The following is a 23404-nucleotide window of genomic DNA, read 5'->3' as shown; positions in this document are numbered from 1 at the left end:
TCGTCTTATACACGGATAGTGCATAGTACATTTTCTTAATTTTGATTCCCCCAAAATAGGGGGCGTCTTTTACATGGGGGCATGTTATACACGGAATAATACGATAAATATCCCTTGTGCTCCACAGCAACACTAACAACATGGTGTCAGCTTGTATGTGAAAGCTGAATTGGTGCACGATGCCATCCATATCTGAGAATTGATACCTGAGATATGCATACATATTTATACCCACCCTGTTTTCTTGATTGTACTTTGGTTTAACTGATTTTGATATTTCCCTTCAAGGTGGAGGGGAAATGTAATTAATTTATTTAAGGAATAATATTGATGCAGTTTATTTCATAGATACACAGGATTTCCAATTCTGTAACCTTAAAAAAGAATAATTTTTTCCCCCTATGGACTCTGATTTTGCCCACAGGATTCTTGGGATGGTCAACATATTCCAGTGCTCTTTTCAGTATTCTGTGGCATGTTAGTGGCAATATCCTACCATCTCAGCAGACAGAGTAGTGATCCTTCTGTGCTTTTGTAAGTAATAATTACCTCTCCGTATATTATGTAGAAGTCTTATTGCAATAATTGTTTGTGCAAGGGAGAGGGAATCTGTTCAGAAAACATCGTGGGGAGCAAAGGGCCTAAAAACTTTAGACAGCCTCCACCTGATGCAAACAGTTTTCAGATTTGGCTAACGTGTGACCCTCCACATGTTGTTGGACTTGGCATAAGCCAGCATGGTCAGTGGCCAGGGATAATGGATGCAATATGAAGGCCCTTTTCATAAAGGGGGACAAAGTGCAAATAAGTACCAATAGTTGTTTTCTTTATATATATATAAAGAAAACAACTATTCTAGTTGTGGCTCTGTTCTAGTAACAAGAAGCCGAAAGCACCAGCCTGAAGATGACGAGTGAGACCTCGTCGAAACGTCGCCTAGACACCCCAACTCTTACACGGGAAGACACCCGAAGACACCAAAACCTACATTCCTGTACCCGTGAAAATCTACGAAAGCAAATATATATATATATATATATATATATATATATATATATATATACACACCTTGATTTGTTTTTCTTTCTGGACTCCAATCAGTGCACAATCATTACAAAGGAAACATTTTCTTTTCTTTTAGTTCTTTAGTGCAATCAAAACTTTTCCCTACTTCAGAAGATAAAAATCCAGAGGATCCACTGTCTGAGGTTAAAGACCCCTTACCTGAAAAACTGAGAAATTCAGTGGTAAGTTGGCTCACTTTTGTAGCATACTAAGAAGACTGATATTACAAGGACACTTCTAATGATTCAGGTGTCCAGGGAATTATCTGCTGATGCTGTTTATGAAGCCTTAAGTACCTCTGTCTGACAGTTGTGATACCAGTGGTTATTTTCCTTTATATTAGATCACTAACAAGAAAGAATATTAGTTACGTCAGCTGTCATGTCAATTTCTTGGGAAGGAGATTAAATTTCTTTATGGGGGGGTTAAATTATAGTGTGTAGACAATGATTATCATGAGTACTTAAAACTAAAAGAGAGAAACAGTTTTTTGGAACTCTCTTGGTTTAAAAAAAGTTCTTTCTTTCTTCTTAGAGTGAACGTTTGCAGTCCGATCTGGTGGTGTGCATAGTCATCGGTGTACTTTATTTTGCTATTCACGTCAGCACAGTTTTCACAGTATTGCAGGTACCTTACTTTTCCCTGCCCCTTATTTTCAAAACTATCATTATCCAGTTTCTTTTGTATCTGCCTCTTGAACAGTGTTGTTGACTTCAGCATTTATAACATGACAGTGTTTGGGTTTGCTGAACAGCACAGGATATTGGCTTTTGGTTTAGGATGTAGGATTTCTATTGATTTTTTAATGTCCCTTGTTAGTTTTCCCCAGTGCTGCAATGCTCAGCCTGGCAAACTCCCCATCCTTCGGGAACTGTGAGGAAGGAACATGAGGCTCGCCAGAAGATGCAAAAGATCTTGTAGTTCTCCATGTTCCTATTTATTGTGTTTCCTGGAGACCGCTCTAGTTGGCATAGATCACACAAAGAGATGGATCTAATTGCATGAGCAATTGAAGAAAGTTAGGATGTTAAATAGTGCAGTGCACTGCATCTCAAAGACAAGTTTGCAGAGGCAGCATTCCTTGTATTGTGTGTATCAGCACAAACGGAAACACAAGGAATATGACCTCTTTTAATGATACTCCCCTCCCAACAAAACTCAAAATGGTCCATTTGGGGACAGATATGGGTTGCACCAGGTGTTTCTGATATATCCTTGAGATGTATCCCAAATAGGTGGGGAAGCAGTTGATGATGAAGGCACCCTTTCAGCCAGTGCTGCCATACTGCCCAAATTGAGAAGCACAATTCTGAAAGGAATTGCTATTGATTGTTTTTGAGACTGAGTCTCTTTTTTCCTTCTTAAATTTTTCCATTAGCCTGTCTTGAGCTATGTTCTGTACGCGTTGGTGGGCTCGGTTGGCTTTATGACCCATTATGTACTGCCACAACTTCGGAAACAGCTCCCTTGGCACTGTTTTTCTCACCCACTGTTGAAAACCAAGGAATACTATCAATTTGAAGTCCGCAGTAAGTAGTACAATTCTTCTTTTAAGACTCTGCCTATTCCCTAGGCATTTACTGTGAACTGTAATTAATTACATTGTGACTTTACAATAAAACTGTTCTTCTCGTTTCCTTCTATAGAAAACTTAGTTTCTTGCAATAAAGTTAAAACTTTGTAGCAATGGAAAGTAGTTCAGATATCTTACCTGTTATATTGGAGGGATGGTGGGAAAGAGGGGTCAGATAGACATCTGAGCTTGGTTTGTTTCCTGATACACTTTCCTATAGCATTCTGTATTGTATTTTGTGACTCCTCTTAGATGCTGCACATGTGATGTGGTTTGAGAAACTTCATATATGGCTTCTTTTTGTGGAGAAAAATATTATCTACCCTCTGATAGTCCTCAATGAGCTCAGCAGCAGTGCGAAAGCTATTGCTAGCCCAAAGAGACTGGATATAGAGTAAGTAGAAAACAGCACATAGGCACTTCCTTTACTTTAATTATGGTTTGTTTGTTTTTAATGTCCTATTGCAAAGGCTATCTCTGTTGCTTGACCAGTCTCTTGAAACTCCAGATTCTTCTTTCTTAAAAGGGGTCAGGCATATTTAATGAAAGATAGTAAAGTGAGAAATATATCAAACAATTTATTAATCTCCAAGAACGTACTGAATGCAGATAAAGTGAAGAGTAAAATGATCAGCTTGACAAATATATTTTCTCATTGCAGATTTGGTGCTTTAATGATTACTATTGCTGGTATGAAGCTGTTGCGTTCCTCTTTCAGCAACCCAACCTACCAGTATGTTACTGTCATTTTCACAGTGCTTTTCTTTACATTTGACTACAAACGTTTCTCGGAGACAATGCTGCTAGACTTGTTCTTCATGTCCATACTCTTCAGCAAGGTAATGTCAAATAATAATACAGTGCCCAAGCTCTGTGTTCCATAACTCTGTGGCAAAACGAGATGGCAGAAATCTTGCAGTTGGCATAGCCATCTTTTCCACAGTCTTGAAAGGCAACCTTAAAAAGCCACCAATTTTATATTTTATGGTAGTCTTACAGTCTTAAGAGTTTAACTGATGATCTTGAATACATTAAAAGCGGTACCAAAACATTTGTTATTAATAATATTAGGACATACACTGCCATCGTAATATAGAATCTTGTTCTCTCTCCTTCCTCTTTTCCATTGTCATCTGAAGGAAAATCTGATTTGTTATCTATCAGAATTGATATATGATATTTTATCATGTTATCTGATGAACTGCAGCTAGAAAGGAAGTTTATTCATTGTTGAATAGAGAATCTCTGCTTGTTTGGTTAAATATTTAATGTACAAATTTGACAGAACATGGCATTCTCTTACATTTCATGCCTCTTAAAACAGAACCAGTTGATCTGCTGTGGCCTACACGGCGCACAGTTTTACAAAAAAATTTTGCTAGTGCATCTTAAACTCCTGGGAAATTGAAATCATACATGTGTCAAGAGTACAAGATCTGTGACCAAATTTGTTTTTTTTTTAAGCGTTTCCTTCTGTTTTCTTTCTAGCTGTGGGAGCTTTTCTACAAGTTGAGATTTGTATACACTTACATTGCTCCTTGGCAAATCACATGGGGATCTGCGTTCCATGCTTTTGCCCAGCCTTTTGCTGTACCACGTATCCTTTTTGAAAGCTCCAGACGTATTATGCTGACAGGGAAAAGAACTTTTGAAGCCTTAATATATTGTAAAAGTCTACTAAAATGTATGATTACAAGCCATCCCAATCTCTTCAGAGCAGTTTCGATTGCAAAGCACTGTGACATGAATGTTTGTGCAGTGTAGCAGAAACATTTTTTTGCTGTAAGTTGTCATGCTTCTGCACTAAGAACAGTAGTATATTACTTCATTTTTCTGTACCGTGGTTGCCAAGTGGAGTTTACGATGCTGTTGGACCTTTCTAAATGACACGGATGTTTGAGCTATTGTGGTTGTTCTTTTTTTATTATTCTGCCCTGACATGAAGAAATCAGAAAGAAAGAAAAGTTGTGGTTTCCTTGACTTTCCTTCCTTGCAGATTCTGCAATGCTGTTTGTCCAAGCAGCTGTGTCTGCTTTCTTCTCTACTCCACTAAACCCATTTTTGGGAAGTGCAATATTCATCACTTCTTATGTTAGACCTGTCAAGTTTTGGGAGCGAGACTACAAGTAGGTGATTTTGAAGGCATAAAAAAACCTCCTTCTGTAGTAACGAGAGATTTTTTAAAAATAAAATAAAAGTAAGTTATAATATGTGATGTTTCTGGATGCATGATGCTAAGTTCCTAAAGTATGCCCTGCAGAAGAATTATGATTCTGCGCAGTCACCACTAGTTTCTTACTGTGGAATAATATCCCTACTTCATCCTACCTTTAGCTGAAATCAGCAGAAATACTTCTGAGGTAAACCTCTGGAATCTCTCCCTGGTGAACTGTAGAAGTCAGAAATAACTCATCTTGGCTCTTAGATGTTTAGATGAACTTCTTGTGCAATCACGTAGTGAAAAATAATTTCACTTGAAAACCCAACTATTTTAGTGTTATACTTTAGCTACATTCACACAAAATGCTTAACCATGGTTAATCTGGTTAGTTTAACAAGCCAGCTTCATAACCAGTGGTCTGAAGTTGCCTTGCTGTGAAACTTGCAAGTGTTTGTTTTAAACCAGGATCTCTGGTCAAACGTAATAACTAGGCCAGGATTCTGGGGACAGGATTACAAAGCTAATATAGGAGTAAACCCTGTTCTCTTGCTTGTTGCCTGTGATGTCAGCTAGTGAGCAGGCAGGTGTGGTTTGGGGAGAAAGGCCTGTGTGCCAGAGATTCCTCAGCCCCAATTAAGATGCGTATAAAACCTGGCCCAGTATACAAAAAGCTACTTGGGCTCACAGCAGCCACACAGCCTCCATGTAATTTTCCAGCTGGAAGACCTGTAGTGACAGCAAGTGCACATATTTGTCTGTTTGCTGAAAGAGACAGTATACTATGCCTAAACTTTGTTTCCACATCCAGAGAAATGCAGTGGAGTGCTGTGCCTCTGGTCTTAGTCTTGGAAGAGAGACAGACAGAAAAAAGAATGGAGGACTGGAAATAGCAGCAGTTAGCATTTAGTTGCATTTTCTTAGCAGGGGTGACAAACCAGGTTACGCTGGCTTATTTTTGTAAACAATTCATCTTTCAACAGACAGAACCTCAGGGAGTTGAGAGAGAATCACCAGCTGGGAAAATGCAAGAGGGTGTTTTATTTTGGCATGGACCTTTTATTTCATTTTTCTTGGGGGAAGAAGGCATATGGTGGTAGAGAACCCATGAAGACTTGCCATGGTACATTTTGTAATAACTTAATATTTTGTCACTTTCTTCAGCACAAAACGAGTGGACCACTCAAACACAAGACTGGCTTCGCAGCTTGATCGAAATCCAGGTAGTCCTTTTTTTAAAAAAAATATTTTTTATTGAATTTTACATTTTTATCATAATAACATCATATCAGATAACAAAAAACAAATACAATTCCCAAAATTCCCACTCCTCCCCACAACTTCCCTCAACTTCCTCTTCTGGTTTTTTAAATATTGGCTTCTCCTGCTTGCTTTATTGTATCTTAATATTAAATTCTTTAAGTTAAATGTTGTTATACTCTTATTGTTTTAACATCATCTTTGTAGTTTCTCTATTTGTTTTGTTGATTGTAAGTGTTTACTCAAACCCTGCTAGTGAGTCCATTTCTTTACATTGTTTCTGTAGATACAACATAAATGATTCCCAGTCTTTTAAAAAGTCTCTATTGTCTTTATCTCTAATTAGTTTCGCCATTTTGGCATATTCCATCAGTTTGAAATCCAGGTAATCCTTAATCAAACCAGAAACCTGCTCCTGCTAGTCCGGGCTCAAACAAGCCCTGTGGTAACCTTCCAAAGCAGCCAAATTGGGCTTGGTATTTGTCTAAATCTCATGCATGCCCCTAATAAATACACATATGTTTGTAGTAATACTTTTTGAAAGTGTGTTTAAATTAACAAAAAATAGTTTGTTCTCTGTTATCAATAAAGGACAGATCTTTCAAAATGTTGTTTGCCAAAGAACTGTAGATATGAATCAAAAAGTTTAGTTTAGACTTAATGAGATCTGGATTTTTCCTTCCATATAGGTTCAGACGACAATAACTTGAATTCAATCTTCTACGAACACTTAACTCGATCCCTTCAGCACAGCTTGTGTGGAGACTTGCTCCTTGGGCGATGGGGGAACTATAGTACCGGGGACTGCTTTATCCTTGCTTCTGACTACCTCAATGCACTAGTACACCTTATAGAGATAGGCAATGGATTGGTCACCTTCCAGCTGAGGGGGCTTGAATTTAGAGGTAAAACTAACTAAATGAAAGTTCCACCAATCTCCTTGAAACTGTGTTGCAAGCTAGTTACTTAAGACTGGGCATTTGGTTTGATAGCCATTTTAAATATGTGAATGTTTGGTAAAGGCAGCAGTTGTAAACAAGCTTCCTCTTCCAAGCTTAGTGTAAACAATGATATATTGGACAATTTAAAACTTGACATTCATAAATTCTTGAAAAAGAAGCTGATTAGATCTTTGTCATTATCAGGCAAATGTAGCAATTTCTCGCTTCTTTCTACTGGGCTGTAGCATCGTGGTTGCGAATCTGAGCTGTGACCCATGTGTGATATGCCTATAATAATTTCTGGCCTACTTTGTACAGCTGTTGCAGTTACTGCTTTGTTGCCGTTACTCTGCACAGCTGTTGTAGTTCCTTTTTCGTCATTTCAGGCACTTACTGCCAGCAACGGGAAGTAGAAGCCATCACTGAGGGTGTGGAAGAAGATGAAGGGTTTTGCTGCTGTGAACCTGGTCACATCCCTCACATGCTCTCTTTCAATGCTGCTTTTGGCCAACGCTGGCTAGCCTGGGAGGTTCTGGTAACCAAGTATGTCCTGGAGGGCTACAGTATCACAGACAACAGTGCTGCATCCATGCTTCAAGTCTTTGATCTTAGAAAGATACTCACCACGTACTATGTCAAGGTGAATACAAATCCTAGACCTCACGTTTGCTATTGAGAGCAGAAAGTGTGATCGTTAGTAATTGAGCACTACGCAAAAAGCAGGTGATCTGTAGGCGAAAGCAGTCAAACCATCTACTTCTTCCCATATTTATTTTTATTTTATTACCGTATGTATATCCCACCTTTCCTGCAAAGAACTCAAGGTGGCATACATAGTTCTCCCCATTTTATCTTCACAAGAGCTCTGTGAGGTAGGCTAAGCTGAGAGATTATGACTGGCCCAAGGTCACTCAGTGAGCTTCATGGCTGAGTGGGGATTTGAATCCTGGTCTCCTAACACTCTAACCCCGTGGTTTCCAACATGGGGCACATGCCCCACAGGGGGGCAATTTGATTTTTAAGGGCTGGCAATTTGAGAATGAGTTATTAACAGTGAATGGCCTTTTAGACTTCCTCCATGTGAATTAAGAGTTCACCTTTTGAATAATAAGAATTATATGACACCGGAGGCAGGGGGGAGATCAGGATTTTAGAGATGCTTGAGGACTTCCGGTTCGCCGCAGAGGCTATGGCTGCGAGCTCCATGTCGTCCGCTTAAGGGGCTACAAGGTTCCGGCAAATAGAGCTTTGGGGGTGACCGTCAGGGCTCGGCGCACCTCCAAAAACCCCCCATGGAGGGGTCACATGTAACACTAAACCGTGGTTTAGCGCTACATGAATGAGCTAGAAGGAACGAGTGAAGCCTCAGGCTCACATTCTTCTCCTGCTATATGGTTGGCAGAAGTGCTTCTTTCTTCACCTGCTCTAGTCATGCAATGGACACACCAGTTTGGTAGCTTTGGCCACTTTACAGCATGTCTTTATTTCCTTTCATCATTTTTTCAAAGGATGTATACAAATCACCATAACGAATTGTGGTCAAGTCTACATGCCTTTAACCTTTTGTCTTTACAGGGTATCATCTATTATGTAACATCCTCCCCCAAGCTAGAGGAATGGTTATCAAATGAAACAATGCAGGAAGGTTTGCAGCAATGTGCAGACCAAAACTATGTTGATGTGGATCCTACATTTACTCCTAATATTGATGAGGATTATGACCACCGCCTAGCAGGGGTCTCCAGAGAGAGTTTCTGTGTCATTTATCTCAACTGGATAGAATACTGCTGTTCTCGGAGAGAAAAGGTAAGCATCTTTTAATTATTCAGGGATCCTGGAAGATATATTAGTCTGTTAGTATTTAAATCCCAACTAAAGTTCATATTAAAAGTTAAAAGCACACAAGGAAGTGATTTTTCATTGAAGCAATGTAAGGAAAGGAAAGAATAAAGAGCCATGTTGGAGCATGAAGTGGAGAAAAATGTTCATGAGCTGATATTGTTTCAGGCCAAGGTTGATGTAAGACATAATAGCAATATTTCCTCTGGTGGTTACTTCTGTTTTCCCTAAGCCTTTCACTTTTTCCTTTACTTGAAGCCATTGAATGCAGATAAAGATTCTTCCCTGGTGACTCTTTGCTATGGACTGTGTGTTCTTGGCCGAAGAGCTCTGGGGACTGCTTCACATCATATGTCTAGGTAATGTAAATCTCTTACTCTAGAATTTTACAGAAGAGAAAGTTCGGGTCATTTAAATCATGTAATTTGCACATATGCTTCTATCCTTTGCCCTAAATACCTTTTTTTAAAACTGCTTTTCATATTGTGGGCAGGATTCACTTAGCAAGTCCCATAAAGGTTTTCTGCTTGTGCAGTGGGCCTTTCCCCACTCCCCTCCCCTCACACACCCCCCCCCCAGCTTTGAAATTGATTTGGGGAGTTCAGGAGAACCCCCAGAACAGCACAAGTGGGAAGGAGAGGGGGCCATTAGGTTTGGCAAGCTGAAATCTTTGCACTGATGGAATGATCAGAGGAGCGCAATGTTGAATTCTTCCCTGTATCTTTAAATTGCTGTACTCTGCCCTGGGACCTTCGAATGAGCATATACTTCACAATGCTTGTATGAGACAGGCCTCAAGATCTGAGTAGCTGACAATTGCCTGCAGGAGAAAGTAAGAAATGACTAATGATTATTGCAGTGTATTTAACAGGGATGGCAAGCCTAGCGTTATACAGAAAATGTATTTCCTCTGTGCGCCCAGCATAGCTGAGGCAAGGTCTCATATAGACGGTTTCAAGAGACCTGTTTTCCAGTGGAAAGCTCCACCTGCTTAAAATTAATGACAGTACAGTATTAAATAATCCGGCTTTATGTTGCTGATTTGTTGTGAAAATGAGAAACACAATCATAGTGCCTAACAAACCTCCAGGGATGGGAAGGCGAGGCACCAGGAGTCCCAGATTCCACCTGACATTAAGAACAGGATAAGTCTAAGAAAAACAACAATTGAGGGAGGTGAAATATTATGGGATGGTCAAATCACGGTAAAGTTTGGTGTGAAATTGCTGTTTGTTTTTCAACAAATTAGGGACTGAAGTATAGTAAAAGCTCCCAAGTAAAACTGCGGCTTTTGGCGTCATCAGCCAGAATGATTTAAGCTGCTGTCTGCAAGGGTACTTGGAAATGTTTTGCTCCTTGGGCACTTCAACATTCCCCTTCATATATAGTTAGGGCAGAATTTATAAGTGATTGTTGGCAGTTTTCTACTTCCCTGTTTATGTTTGTATGTAATGGCGGTTCTAATCTGCATTGGCAGTTGTGAGTATGGAATTGGAAGTGTTAACAAATTCTTTTCGACACTTTTCTGCTCACATGGAATGTTGAATGCCTGCTTTAACATTTGGGGTTTCTTTTCCAAACTGAACAGTAATTTGGAATCCTTCCTTTATGGGCTCCATGCATTGTTCAAAGGGGATTTTCGTATCTCATCGATTCGAGATGAATGGATCTTTGCAGACATGGAGTTGCTGAGGAAAGTAGTCGTCCCAGGAATACGCATGTCATTAAAACTTCATCAGGTATATAAGGACTGCTTGCGCATGGATGCATCAGAGTTAAAAGGGGCGTGGGTTGTCTTATTCAAGCTGTGTTCAAGTGCTCTGTTGCATGGCTATAGTATGGAGACTTGACAGTTATAAAGGTACAGTTTGAGGGGCAAATGGAAATTATCTGTTTTTAGTAATATGCAAGGAAATACATAATGTAAAATTGGGTCTACCAATGAAGGACAGTAATAATTTGCTTATTGCTACACTTTGGGGTGGAGCATCCTTAATTCATTTACACAATTTTCTTTTGAAAGTTCAACCCCCCCTCCCAGTTTATAGAGGTGAACTTACTCATTTACAGTCTTGGGTGCCTTTTTCCCCCTCCCCCAAAAAGCCTACCTTTGAAAAATCTTGCTTTGACTGAACTGGCTGCTTTTTGCAAGTAACTTAAAAATAAATATTTTTGTAGAATCCTTAAGTAGTCATATTACAATCTTGGTAGCAGTCTCCAAAATATTTGATAAATTAACTCTTTTAAGAATTATGTTTTTAATGTGTATGGATGACACCATAAACACTTTTTAGGGTTAGTGAGATCCTAGTTGTTAAGCGGAACATAATTTTAGGTAAAAGGTAAAGGTAAAGGACCCCTGACAGTTAAGTTGCAAACGACCCTGGAGTTGCGGCGCTCATCTCGCTTTACTGGCCGAGGGAGCTGATGTTTGTCCGCAGACAGTTTTTCTGGGTCATGTGGCCAGCATGACTAAACCGCTTATGGTGAAACCAGAGCAGCACACAGAAACGCCGTTTACCTTCCCGCTGGAGCGGTACCTATTTATCTACTTGCACTTTCACATGCTTTCAAACTGCTAGGTTGGCAGGAGCTGGGACAGAGGAACGAGAGCTCACCCCATCACGGGGATTTGAACCACCAACCTTCTGATCGTCAAGCCCTAGGCTCAGTGGTTTAGACCACAGCGCCACCTGCGTCCTGGCATAATTTTAGGGTTCTTTAAAATGAAATGCTGCTCTTTTCACAGTGAAGAACCTACTGAACAATCCTTTCACTCCTCTGTTTAGGATCATTTCACATCTCCAGATGAATATGATGATCCTGCTGTTCTCTATGAAGCCATCACATCCCATGAACAAAATCTGGTCATAGCTCATGAAGGGGACCCTGCTTGGAGAAGTGCTGTCCTTTCCAATTCTCCTTCACTGCTTGCCCTTCGCCATGTAATGGATGATGGCACCAATGAATACAAAATAATCATGTTGAACAAGCGCTTTCTAATCTTCAGAGTCATTAAAGTAAGTTGCTTGACTCACCAAAAAAAATAAAAATTCATGAGTTGCATCAAATGTGCGAGCTTTCCCAAATATGGCGAGGCTGGTGTTTTACTTACTTTTAAAAGCTGGATTTGTGTATTTATCTGACTCTTGCCTGCCCTTCACTCTAAGTGCCCAGGGCAAGTTGCAACAAATAAGTAATACCATTTTAAAAAACAAAACCACTAATCCAAAAGAGTCATACTATTTCAAGGTAGATCGTTACATTTTGACAAATAACAGTAAATGTACGGAGCCAAGAACTGTGTTCCAAACTTTGGAAAAGTGTGAATTCTGATGAATAATCATGTGTATTTGTCTGCGAGGAGTGAAATAGGCCAGTTGACTTAAAGACGTAGACTGAATGAATTTCCCCCCTGTCTTTGTGTGCTGTGTGCTTGCCACTATTTTTTACTTTCCCCAGTGACATTTCCCCCTATTTCTGTGCTCCTGTAGGTCAATAAGGAGTGTGTTCGTGGTCTTTGGGCTGGGCAGCAGCAAGAGCTGGTTTTCTTGCGCAATCGGAACCCAGAAAGAGGGAGCATCCAGAATGCAAAGCAAGCTTTAAGAAACATGATAAACTCATCTTGTGATCAGCCAATTGGATATCCCATTTATGTGTCCCCTCTGACTATATCTTACTCGGATAGCAATGAGCAGCTCAAAGAGATTCTCGGGGGTGCCATCAGTTTGGGAAACATCAGGAACTTCATAGTCTCTACATGGCATAGGTGAGTGGTTCAAGAGCTCTCCAGAGAGCATTCACTAGAATCAGTACGTTCTGTTGAAACAGTCTCAGTACATAGCTTACATAACAAAAAGTTTTGGAGCTCCATAGCTTCCTTTTATGTAGCAAACGCAGGGTATGATTCCTACCGCATTACAGGGGAATTGTACAGTTCAAAATGTATAAAGCTGATTCCAGGCATCTTATATAATTTGAATTTTAGATTTACACTGCTAAGTCATTAGAAAACGCAATGTGAATAGATTATGCCCAGAAATCTGATCTCCGTTGTATCACTAACCTGCTGCGAGAGTTAACTGAGCATGGCACCTGTTTTCTATGTAAAATACATTTTTCAAAAGCCTGGCTGGGGAGCTGTAGAGGCCCTGGAGGCTGCTTACCTACAACTGCACGAGTAAACTCCTTGAAATCCATACAGTTCATCACAAATAAAACAGAAACAAGGCGCTTGCACAGCTGTGCGAGATTCTGCTTTCACTAGATAAATATATAACGCCAGTGTGAGCCAGTGTGGTGTAGTGGTTAAGAGCGGTAGTCACGTAATCTGGGGAACCGGGTTCGCGTCTCCGCTCCTCCACATGCAGCTGCTGGGTGACCTTGGGCCAGTCACACTTCTTTGAAGTCTCTCAGCCCCACTCACCTCACAGAGTGTTTGTTGTGGGGGAGGAAGGGAAAGGAGATTGTTAGCCGCTTTGAGACTCCTGAAGGGGAGTGAAAGGCGGGATATCAAATCCAAACTCTTCTTCTCTTCTAACGCCACATTGATGCTCACTGTTGCAAATTGTCACGCACTATTTGCCAAATATATTTCAAAACGTTTTCTGCATTTACTCGAGGTAGAATAGTATTTTCATGTCAGAGTTCTCCCCCACCCCTTTATTATGTGTTTCCCAATGTTATCATCTCTCTGCCCTTAAAGCAGCAGCTAATACTGGGTTGGGGCAGGAAAACATGATGAAGGACAAATTTAATGAGAAATTCCAGCAGGAATGGGTCTTTCTGAGCAGGGTTGCATCAGAAACTGGTGTCTAGTTTCTCTAGTCTCATTTTTTCCCTGCTGTGTTTCCATTGTGTTCAGGTTAAGAAAAGGCTGTGGTGCTGGATGCAACAGTGGGGGGAACATCGAAGACTCAGATGCTGGAGGAGCAGCGTCCTGCACAAGTAACAGTGCAACTGCCAATGACTCTCAAAGCAGCGTATCTCAAGGAGGAGGAGGAAACATCACAGTTGGACAAGCCCCTGGAACAGGACTGCATCCTCCTGTTACGCCTCACCCTGCCACTCTAGGTAAAGCTGAGCCAGGGCACGAGTCTACATTTAAGCGCCTTAGCGCTTTTGTCATGCTGTGGAAGGAAGCAGCGGAGAGAGATACAGACACATTCTCCATAAGGATCAGCATACAGAAAATCCTGAAGTTTTATAACCAATTATTGACAGGCGTATCAGAAAACGGTTTAATTTCCTGCGCCAAACCTCAAATAGCAGCTTGATGGTGAAGGAATGGGTAGGCAAAAAAACCCCTCCATCTTATCCAGCATTTGCCCAGTGAAGGACTTGAGGCTGTTACACATGTAACGTATTGTAAAGTATTGCACTTGGGCAAAAAAAATGAGAGGCACAAATACAAGATGGGTGACACCTGGCTTGAGAGCAGTACATGTGAAAAGGATCTAGGAGTCTTGGTTGACCATAAACTTGACATGAGCCAACAGTGTGACGCGGCAGCTAAAAAAGCCAATGCAATTCTGGGCTGCATCAATAGGAGTATAGCATCTAGATCAAGGGAAGTAATAGTGCCACTGTATTCTGCTCTGGTCAGACCTCACCTGGAGTACTGTGTCCAGTTCTGGGCACCACAATTCAAGAAGGACACTGACAAACTGGAACGTGTCCAGAGGAGGGCAACCAAAATGGTCAAAGGCCTGGAAACGATGCCTTATGAGGAACGGCTAAGGGAGCTGGGCATGTTTAGCCTGGAGAAGAGGAGGTTAAGGGGTGATATGATAGCCATGTTCAAATATATAAAAGGATGTCACATAGAGGAGGGAGAAAGGTTGTTTTCTGCTGCTCCAGAGAAGCGGACACGGAGCAATGGATCCAAACTACAAGAAAGAAGATTCCACCTAAACGTTAGGAAGAACTTCCTGACAGTAAGAGCTGTTCGACAGTGGAATTTGCTGCCAAGGAGTGTGGTGGAGTCTCCTCCTTTGGAGGTCTTTAAGCAGAGGCTTGACAACCATATGTCAGGAGTGCTCTGATGGTGTTTCCTGCTTGGCAGGGGGTTGGACTCGATGGCCCTTGTGGTCTCTTCCAACTCTATGATTCTATGATTCTATGATTATGCCTGCCAGAACAAGGGCATTTTAAATTCCTCCACATGGTTGCTTTAACCACCCACTATGAGCTCTGTGTATGCAGCAGCTCAGCACATGGGCTAGGCAGTTTTGACAGCGTTATGTCTCAAACAGAGCCCAAATCTGTGGTGGTATGGAAAAGCATTGCCCAGTTCAGCTAATGTGCCACTGTGCAGAAATAGCTGATGACATGGTAAAGCAGCTTAGACAAGGCAACTGAACGAAGACAAGAGAAATGTAACAGTTCATTTTGAATCATGTAGAAAGTAGATTGTATTTATCATTTATCAGGTATGTTTTACACTTGTGTATGAATAAAAGTTGTACTTCCAGAAGGCACTGGACAGATTATGGATTTGACTTATTTGACAAGTATTGAAACCTTGTGGAGCTTTTCTAATTTGCTGATCAATTTTAGATCAAGAAAGAACGGGTATATTAAAGGCTTAAAATAAAGCTGTTAAGATATCAAAGACTTCCACTTACCCTTTGCTCTCATGGTCCTTTATTTCCTTATTAGGCACCAGTCATAGTGCTCATTCTGTGCAGTCCAGCCTTGTCAGACACTCTCCTGCTCGTGCCTCAGTTGCCAGCCAGTCGTCCTATTGCTACAGCAGTCGTCATTCATCCCTGCGCACGTCCACTACTGGCTTTGTGCCTTGCCGACGCTCCTCCACCAGCCAGATCTCCCTTCGCAATCTTCCATCGTCCATCCAGTCGCGTCTGTCCATGGTGAACCAAATGGACCCCCCAAGCCAGACAGGTGTTGCCAACATGCAACATGGCCTACCTTCCTCAAGCAGCTCCAGCCAAAGTATCCCTGCCTGCAAGCAGCATGCCCTCGTTGGATTTCTAGGGACAGAGGGAATGAGTAACGTTACTGATGCACAGCCAGGCACACATGTGAGCCCTGTCAACCAGACACAGACCAAAAGGGAGGATGTTAGATATAGAATTCAGGTAAATCAACTTGAGTAGTAGTAATAATAATAATATTTATTATTATTATTATTGTTGTTGTTGTTGTTGTTGTTGTTGTTATTAATTTTATTATTTATACTCCACATATCTGGTTAGGTTCCCCCAGCCACTCTGTGCGGCTTCCAGCAGAATATAAATACGTAATAGCATAAATCTGATTCCCAGTCTTCTTTACAATCTTTAGAATCAGCACTCATCACTAGCAAGTGAGTGGTACGTTAGTTTTTGACCTCTTGTGTAATGCAATACTCTAGAGAATGGAGCTGAGGTTCTTATGGTAAAGTATCTGTAGAGATGATATACTACTACTTACAAATACCTGCAGGCTCCAGACCATGAAAGATACAAAGGTTTGAAAGAGGCAAGCGACTTGATATGTTTCCAACACAGCTTTTGAGCTTTAAGGTTGCCTTACGATGATTGCCATTCTTTTCCGCATACCTTATGTCGACTAGTAACCTTAACTGATCAATCTGTAGTTCACAAATCCTTCAAAGCATTAAATCAACTAGCTGGCCTTCCTGTGCTATAGGCACAGCGTAGGAGATTAGGATTGTGTTCCTGTTTTATTCTACGTACCAAAGCTTATAAAATGAAGAGATTTGCATGCCTAGTATTAACTAGTATTGGTAACAAAATTTGGAAGATGTGAGAAATGGGTTTACAATGGGGGAATATTAAATTATGCAGCTCCTCCCCTGTGTACTGAAGTGGTACAGTCCCAGTACAATATCCTTTTTCCAGTAGCAGAAGTGAGAATTTAATTTGCATTTAAACAGATTATTCCAAAATATTTTAAACTCTTCCTGTTGCAGATAATGGATCCCAGCCAGGTATTGGAAGGGATCAACTTGTCCAAAAGAAAGGAACTGCAGTGGCCAGATGAGACGATACGGTTAAAAGCTGGAAGAAACAGCTGGAAAGACTGGAGTCCTCAGGAAGGCATGGAAGGCCATGTAAGTTGCTCTCTGCAGTGGATTTTTGGGATTGGAACATTTATCCTAACAGTCCCATTGAACATACAGCACAGGACTATGTATACTTCATGTTTCAGAATAATTTTGAGCACTAGGAAAAGCTCAATTTTGCAGGCTGTAAGATATGCTACATATATGGTGATTTTCATAATCACCATATTATATACCTTTCAAAAAGTATATAGAAAATGGAACTCATGCATGCAATAAGTTACAGCAGTCTTGCTAACCTGACACCCATGAGTGCCACATTGTCTGCAGAGGCTTTCATTGGTGTCCCTTGGCAGGTTTCCCAGACTCTGAGCTTTCAGGTAAAAAAAGAAGTAAGCTCTAGCCCTCCTTGAAAGAAAGTTATGAGGCAAAATGTGGAGGTAACTTTTAAGTGATTTTTGTGAAATGCGAGTGTGTGATCTGACCACATTTTATATTTTTCCTGGTACTGAGGAATACTCCATATTGTTGTTAGATGGTAACAGCATTAGACTGTGTCTGTGGGGGGGGGGGAGAGAGAGAGAAATCAGTATTGTGTAATCTCCACAATTGGGACATAATGGGAAGCGATAAGGTTTTCAGGAGTGGATGTCTCTTTGAAATGTGCTCACTTGTCCCAAAAGATCGGTTTAGAGATGGGATGATGGGATTGTTTGCATTTCTTTCCTTTCCACACCTCTCCTCTTTCAGTTCTTTATGCCTCTTCTAGTGGTTGTTGCACTATAAACTACTGGTCTACCATTATGAGAAGGAAAGACACCAGTGCGCCCTCTGTTCAACTAGCATACCTGCAGATAGATATTGAGCAGTCTTTGGGATGGGGCAGACACATCTGATGGGCAAGACATGGAAGCGTAACCTTGGTCTCCCCACCAATTAGGGAAAAGATGATCCTCCAGTCTGGGTCATTGCCTTGTCTCCATAGTCTTTCAGAACGATGAAAGCTGCACTTGTTTGTAGTATCTAAGTTTTCTGTGCTTGACCTTCCTCCAGGTGATTCACCGTTGGGTGCCTTGCAGCAGAGATCCAGGAAGTAGATCTCACATAGACAAAACCATCCTTTTGGTCCTGATTGAAGACAAATACGTTCCTGTGATTGAAACTGGAGTCCTGGAACTTGGGGCTGAAGTGTGAGCTGCTTGGACAGTTTAGCTGCTTCTTGTCCCTCCGCAAGGTTTAGAAATGAGGTTGGGTTCTCAGAAGGATGCTCCTCATGCCTCAAGTAATAGAAAAAGACTTGAAATCAAAGTGGTTGTGTGTCAATCTCTGGCCCAAAAATAAATAAGGGGCGTTGCTTTTATTCTTATTTTTCAAGTTAGCTACTGAGGAAAACATTTTGCATGAAGGGTAATGTTCTGTTTTATACTTCATTTTATGCATTACAGTGCTTTAAAAGAACCCCACATTTTCCAGTTTTAAAATAGGAACATCTCGCTTTTCTAATCGTTTTGCCAAAAATGGCCATGTTTTGTCACAGTAATGTGGATTCCATTCATCTTTTCTTTTTTTAAAAAAACAATCAAGTAGCGTATAAATCTTGAGTTCAGTGTAAAGCAGAATGGTGGGTTTATTCTTGGCAAGAGTGACCAGACTTAAAAGATTCTTATTTGTGAGTGAAACATTTCAGTGAGAAAACTGCACTAATTTTTTTTTATGGCAATGCACTAAAAAAAAGGGTCTGAGGTTGCTCAGAACATTTATTTATATATGTATGTATAAATATATAAAAAGAAACAAATACCATTATTTAAATTGCCTTTGGGATTAACCCCCTCCCGCTCCATGTTCATACTGATGGTAGGGCCTGTGCCATTCATCCATTTTTCTGGCTTAATATACTAGATTGTGCATCAGTACATTCATATTGTCCTATTCACAATATATGGCGGAGTACAAATAATTGCAGAATAGCATGCCAGAGGTGCCACTCCGGGTGAAACCAATGGAGGGCACAAATGTGCAGTAATTTCACCTTGTTATGAAGGGCCCAATCACACTACTGTGCATCTTCTGTCTCTACCTTTTTGCTGCTTTCCAGCTCAGAGCCAACTAAAAGATGCTATTGGCATCCTTTGGAATAAATTTTTACTTTTTCGAGGGAAATTGGATGAGACCCAGTGTTCTAAATGGGATAGTGGTTTTCTATGTGCATTTGGACTTCTTCCTATATTCAGTCTGGTGAAGCAGCTGGAGGGTTGTTGTCATTGTTGTTTTTATTTTTAATTCAAGGAAAAATACAGGAGGCACAGCCTGACTGTCTCATCATTTGTACCATTTCGCCTTTTAGCTCCCTTTAGTCATTCTTTTCTGTGACTTGAATTTTATTTTCAGTGATTATATATTCTATAATAACTGTACTTCGAGTATAACTGTGAAATTGAATTATGTTGCATATCTTAGGTTTTACTGTGTTTAGGTTTGTTTGTTTGTTTTTCCATAGTGTGTGTGTGTTTTCAGGGAAACAATTTACTCAAATAACATTGGGACAAGGAGAGGAAGCTGCAGCTTCTTAATGTGCTATTATTCTGTGTCTTGCCCCCAGCAGTCATGAAAAATTGTGTTATGTAGGGATTGTTTCCTGTGTGCGATCTGGAACTCTGCAGGGCTCGATAGGAAACTCAACACAGTCTGCAGCTGTAGCTTTTAGAAGCAGCCATCTTTTTATTCTCTGGAACTTTCCAAGTATTGCCTCAGTTTAAAAGCTTTATGGGTGATCTTGCAAGGGAGGAATTGCAGTAAAATTAAAAGCATTATACACCTAATGAAAGAGTTGAAGTACTTGTGACCTAATGTGTATTAATGTCCAAATACAACTTGCCCTATGCCATGAACATGAGCTTTGCACTATGCAAAGTGTCAATACAATGTTGTTTCTAGTAAACTTAGGATCACACATTAAGGGCGCACATTGAGCAAAGTTTTTCATTTCCCAATAATGTGAATTTCACTGCATGTTTCTCATGCATGCGAAATCACAGGCTTAACTTTGGGAGCAGGAGGTAGAACATGAATGTAAGAAAACTATTGAAAAGAATTTGCTATTCTGGCCTGGGCTACAGCCTGTGTTCATTAATTATCACACGAGTGTCTGAATGTCTTCAAATTAGCACCGGGCTGTGTTGGCATTTTCATCATTTTATAGGCATGAGAGAAACCAGCCTGTATGTTGACAGGTCATTCTTGTATTCCTTCTCAATTGACACTTTTAAATTTCATTTATCACTCCTATCTTGAGTTTCCCCAGACTGTTAAATGATGGACAACCAGTCATTTAAAAAAAACCCCAGTGATCTCACACACTATTACACCCATCAGTAAAAGCGTTTTGTTTTTTTTTTAAAATAAAATGTCAGTTTGACTAAGGCAGTGACTTGAGTACATTATGACAGGTTGTCTGTGCTAGATTTTTCTGAGAAAAAATATTCTGCTTTCCCATTTTTAACATGCAGCTGGTGACAAGTACCCTACAAATCTGTGACTTAGAATATTGCACTCAGGTTGCACTTGATCCAAGATTCAATTTTTTAAAAGATATGGTAATTTTAAGGCTTCTGATGTGTTCATATATAGATCCTTTTGTAATTTGGTATGTTCAGTTATTGAACCCAAGTCCCTAGTATGCAAGTCATTAGCTCAACGTGGTTCCAGCTGCGCCAGTATTAGCTAGAAATCTCATGCAGTTAGCAGTGAAAATATCACAAAAAAGTATGTGACTACAATTTCACCCTCAGGTTTTTTAGGTTGCCCATATTCCATTAATTGGGAAAGAGCTCTGGCTTTCTAGGTTCTTAATGTATGGTCACCCACTTAATACATAGGGAATTTCTATCCAAAACCCATCTGCTTTTCTCTTTGAGCACTACATTAGGTGGGTTTGTTGACCAAAAAGTAAAATTCTACACAGCCTTCATTATATGGAGGCATAATATAATCCAACATTTTCACGGATTATAACCTTTCCAGCAAAATGTGCAATTTTTAAATAATAATAATAAAAAACTTTAGCACTTTTCTAAACTCTGCCTTTCAATACTTGGCAATATTGTAAGTAGCTGGTAATCTGCTGGATTAATTTTTCTCTGTGCTTAGACTAGCTTCTGAGGATAGATATCTAGAACGTTTGTGAAAATTAGTTTTTCTACAGGTGATATTTATAAATGTATAACGACTACCCGACCTGGGGGGAATCATTAAACATAGAAGCATGCTTAACTTCTCAGTTGATGCGCTGGGAAAATAAAGCAAAATCTTTTCTTACCTCATTTTGAAATGCTTTGATTTTTTTTCTAAAGTACACAATCCTACTCTTATCCGATATTGCAGTAGTGAATTGTAGACTTTTTTTGGTAAACCAGAAAATGCAAGGAAGTTTTCAACAGAAGTGTTGCTGTTTTTCTTTTTAAAAAATCTCTTAGAGGAGCGTCTGACACATTTCTGATTTCAATTCTGTAATGACTTTACCTCCCTGTCTTGTTATTTGGGAGCTGATGGTGACAGAAATGTACAAAAACACTGGCCAGATGTACACTCTGAATGGTATGGCAAGAAGCCCTTAAACTTTGCTTTGGGACAAAATGTTAGGAAAGCAGGCATTGAAATGAATTATTGCGAGATCAAATAACCCAGTCATGTCAGTCTTCTTGTTAAAAGCCCTTTTAAAAAAAACTAACTAAATGAAGTGGTATAAATGGAAGACCCTTTCAGAGCATATGGAAATACTTCATATTAGGTATGGGGTTAAGCCACCATGGTATTATATACCTAATTTTATTAAGGGATTTTCTTTTACCTATTATATAGGTTTCTACTTGTCTGGCCTTACTTGGTGTTTAAAAACATGATGCCCTTTGCTTTGTGATGCTAGACAGTGTAAGAAATTATAGCAGTATTGAATACGTGCCTTAGTAAAATGATGATGGGTACATAACACCTTGGTGGGAACTACAGACCTTGACTAGTTTTCACCCAGATTTGTTCAAAAGGCTGTTTTTAAGATGGCTGCTCCAGAAGGCTTCAGGGGGTGTAATGCAAATACTTTTTTAAAAAAACAAAACCCTGCCATTGACTTTTGACTGTGTATACACACAGCCCTGTACAGTCGCTCGCTTATGACTTCGACAGATGGAATCTCATAGCTTGAAGGTCAAACTTGTTAGCATCCTTGTGAAACTTAGCCTGACAATGAACTGCAGGAGGGAGAAAATAGAGCAAGCAAGCAAGTAAACTGAGTTTGAAACGGGATGTGGAATATATATATACCTTGCATCTACCAGCATATGGAGATCTTACCAGGGATAGGGGCATGTGTACTTGGTGTGTGCGTGTGTGTGTGTGCGTGCGTGTGTCTGCGTGTGTGTGCTGTTGGAAACAGCCTGTAAATATTGTAGCTGTTTAAAACTGGGGAAAGCTGAGGGGGGTTTGTTTTCAACATGCATTGAAAAGAACAGTATTGACAGTGGAAAGAAACACTGAAATAAAAAAAAGTCTTTTTCCTCTTGTTGTCCTTGGTTTTGCTTTCATTTTTACCTTTTGGTTTCTCACACATGCGGTTTCTCACACCCACACTTTTCACACTTTACCTCTGAAGCATAATACAGTGGTACCTCAGGTTAAGTACTTAATTCGTTCTGGAGGTCCATTCTTAACCTGAAACTGTTCTTAACCTGAAGCACCACTTTAGCTAATGGGACCTCCTGCTGCTGCCGCCCCGCCGGAGCACGATTTCTGTTCTCATCCTGAAGCAAAGTTCTTAACCCGAGGTACTATTTATGGGTTAGCGGGGTCTGTAACCTGAAGCGTATGTAACCTGAGGTACCACTGTATCTAAAAAATTGAGGGTTGCCTCTTGATTCGTGAAAGGAGATGGTGATGTATTGTATGCCCACTGGCTCTGCTTGGTGCAGACTTCAGGGTTGGAAGTTCAGAGCCCCGCAATCCAGAGGGATCTGAAATGTCACTAGAGAGCAACTGGCAGCGGATAAGTTGAGGGGTGGGCAAGGTGCAGGACCCTGCTATGAAGTTAAGCACCACACCATCCAAGCTCCAGTCACTTGTGATCTTCCTTTCCTACACTGGAACCTGTAGGAATGGTGTTCACAGGGTGTGGGGCAGCATAAGACACACCACAGCGTGTTTAGCCGCCATTCCCTCTCTTCGACTTTTTGTCTCCTCAGCAGTGTACCGTGCCCTGTCTCTGACCTTTGTCTCCTTTGCAAAAGGGTTGCTCAGTTTCCTCTCTGATGGGAAAATGACGTGGTGGAACAGGTAGCGCAAGTAACAGGGCAACGCCCAGAGGGCTTGGGATTGGAGGAGGACAAAGGGCAGTCGTCCTGAATGTATCTGGCTGGTTTTGCATATCTTGCTAACAAAAAGAGCTCTGCGAAGCTCCTGAGTTTGGTTCGCACAGCCCACCTGCACCAGCAACTCCTGTCTCGTCTCAAATCCTTCAGGACCCAGAGGCATTATGGGGAAGTAAAAAT

At 40.5% G+C, this 23404-nt stretch overlaps 1 protein-coding gene across 3 annotated transcripts in view; it reads left to right on the top strand.

Annotated features, from left to right (window-relative positions):
• The window catches only part of PCNX1 (pecanex 1), a 79898-nt gene extending 57480 nt beyond the window's left edge, over nucleotides 1–22418 (top strand). For all 3 annotated transcript variants that reach the window (XM_081185810.1, XM_081185809.1, XM_081185808.1), the window contains 20 exons: nucleotides 425–534; nucleotides 1142–1247; nucleotides 1600–1692; nucleotides 2444–2594; nucleotides 2891–3032; nucleotides 3300–3477; nucleotides 4127–4235; nucleotides 4635–4764; nucleotides 5961–6019; nucleotides 6746–6961; nucleotides 7384–7637; nucleotides 8573–8803; nucleotides 9095–9195; nucleotides 10425–10575; nucleotides 11626–11856; nucleotides 12331–12605; nucleotides 13701–13909; nucleotides 15497–15936; nucleotides 16773–16913; nucleotides 17919–22418. In XM_081185810.1, the coding sequence (XP_081041936.1) occupies nucleotides 425–534; nucleotides 1142–1247; nucleotides 1600–1692; nucleotides 2444–2594; nucleotides 2891–3032; nucleotides 3300–3477; nucleotides 4127–4235; nucleotides 4635–4764; nucleotides 5961–6019; nucleotides 6746–6961; nucleotides 7384–7637; nucleotides 8573–8803; nucleotides 9095–9195; nucleotides 10425–10575; nucleotides 11626–11856; nucleotides 12331–12605; nucleotides 13701–13909; nucleotides 15497–15936; nucleotides 16773–16913; nucleotides 17919–18059 (3468 nt within the window). In that variant the 3' untranslated portion in view covers nucleotides 18060–22418. The remainder of the gene's footprint in view (nucleotides 1–424; nucleotides 535–1141; nucleotides 1248–1599; nucleotides 1693–2443; nucleotides 2595–2890; nucleotides 3033–3299; nucleotides 3478–4126; nucleotides 4236–4634; nucleotides 4765–5960; nucleotides 6020–6745; nucleotides 6962–7383; nucleotides 7638–8572; nucleotides 8804–9094; nucleotides 9196–10424; nucleotides 10576–11625; nucleotides 11857–12330; nucleotides 12606–13700; nucleotides 13910–15496; nucleotides 15937–16772; nucleotides 16914–17918) is intronic.
• Nucleotides 22419–23404: the final 986 nt, after the last annotated feature.

Source organism: Podarcis bocagei (assembly GCF_964188305.1).
Source record: "Podarcis bocagei genome assembly, chromosome: 1".
Classification (NCBI taxonomy): Eukaryota; Metazoa; Chordata; class Lepidosauria; order Squamata; family Lacertidae; genus Podarcis; species Podarcis bocagei.
Note: the sequence above shows the minus strand (reverse complement) of the source record. Positions and strands in the feature narration are given on the sequence as shown.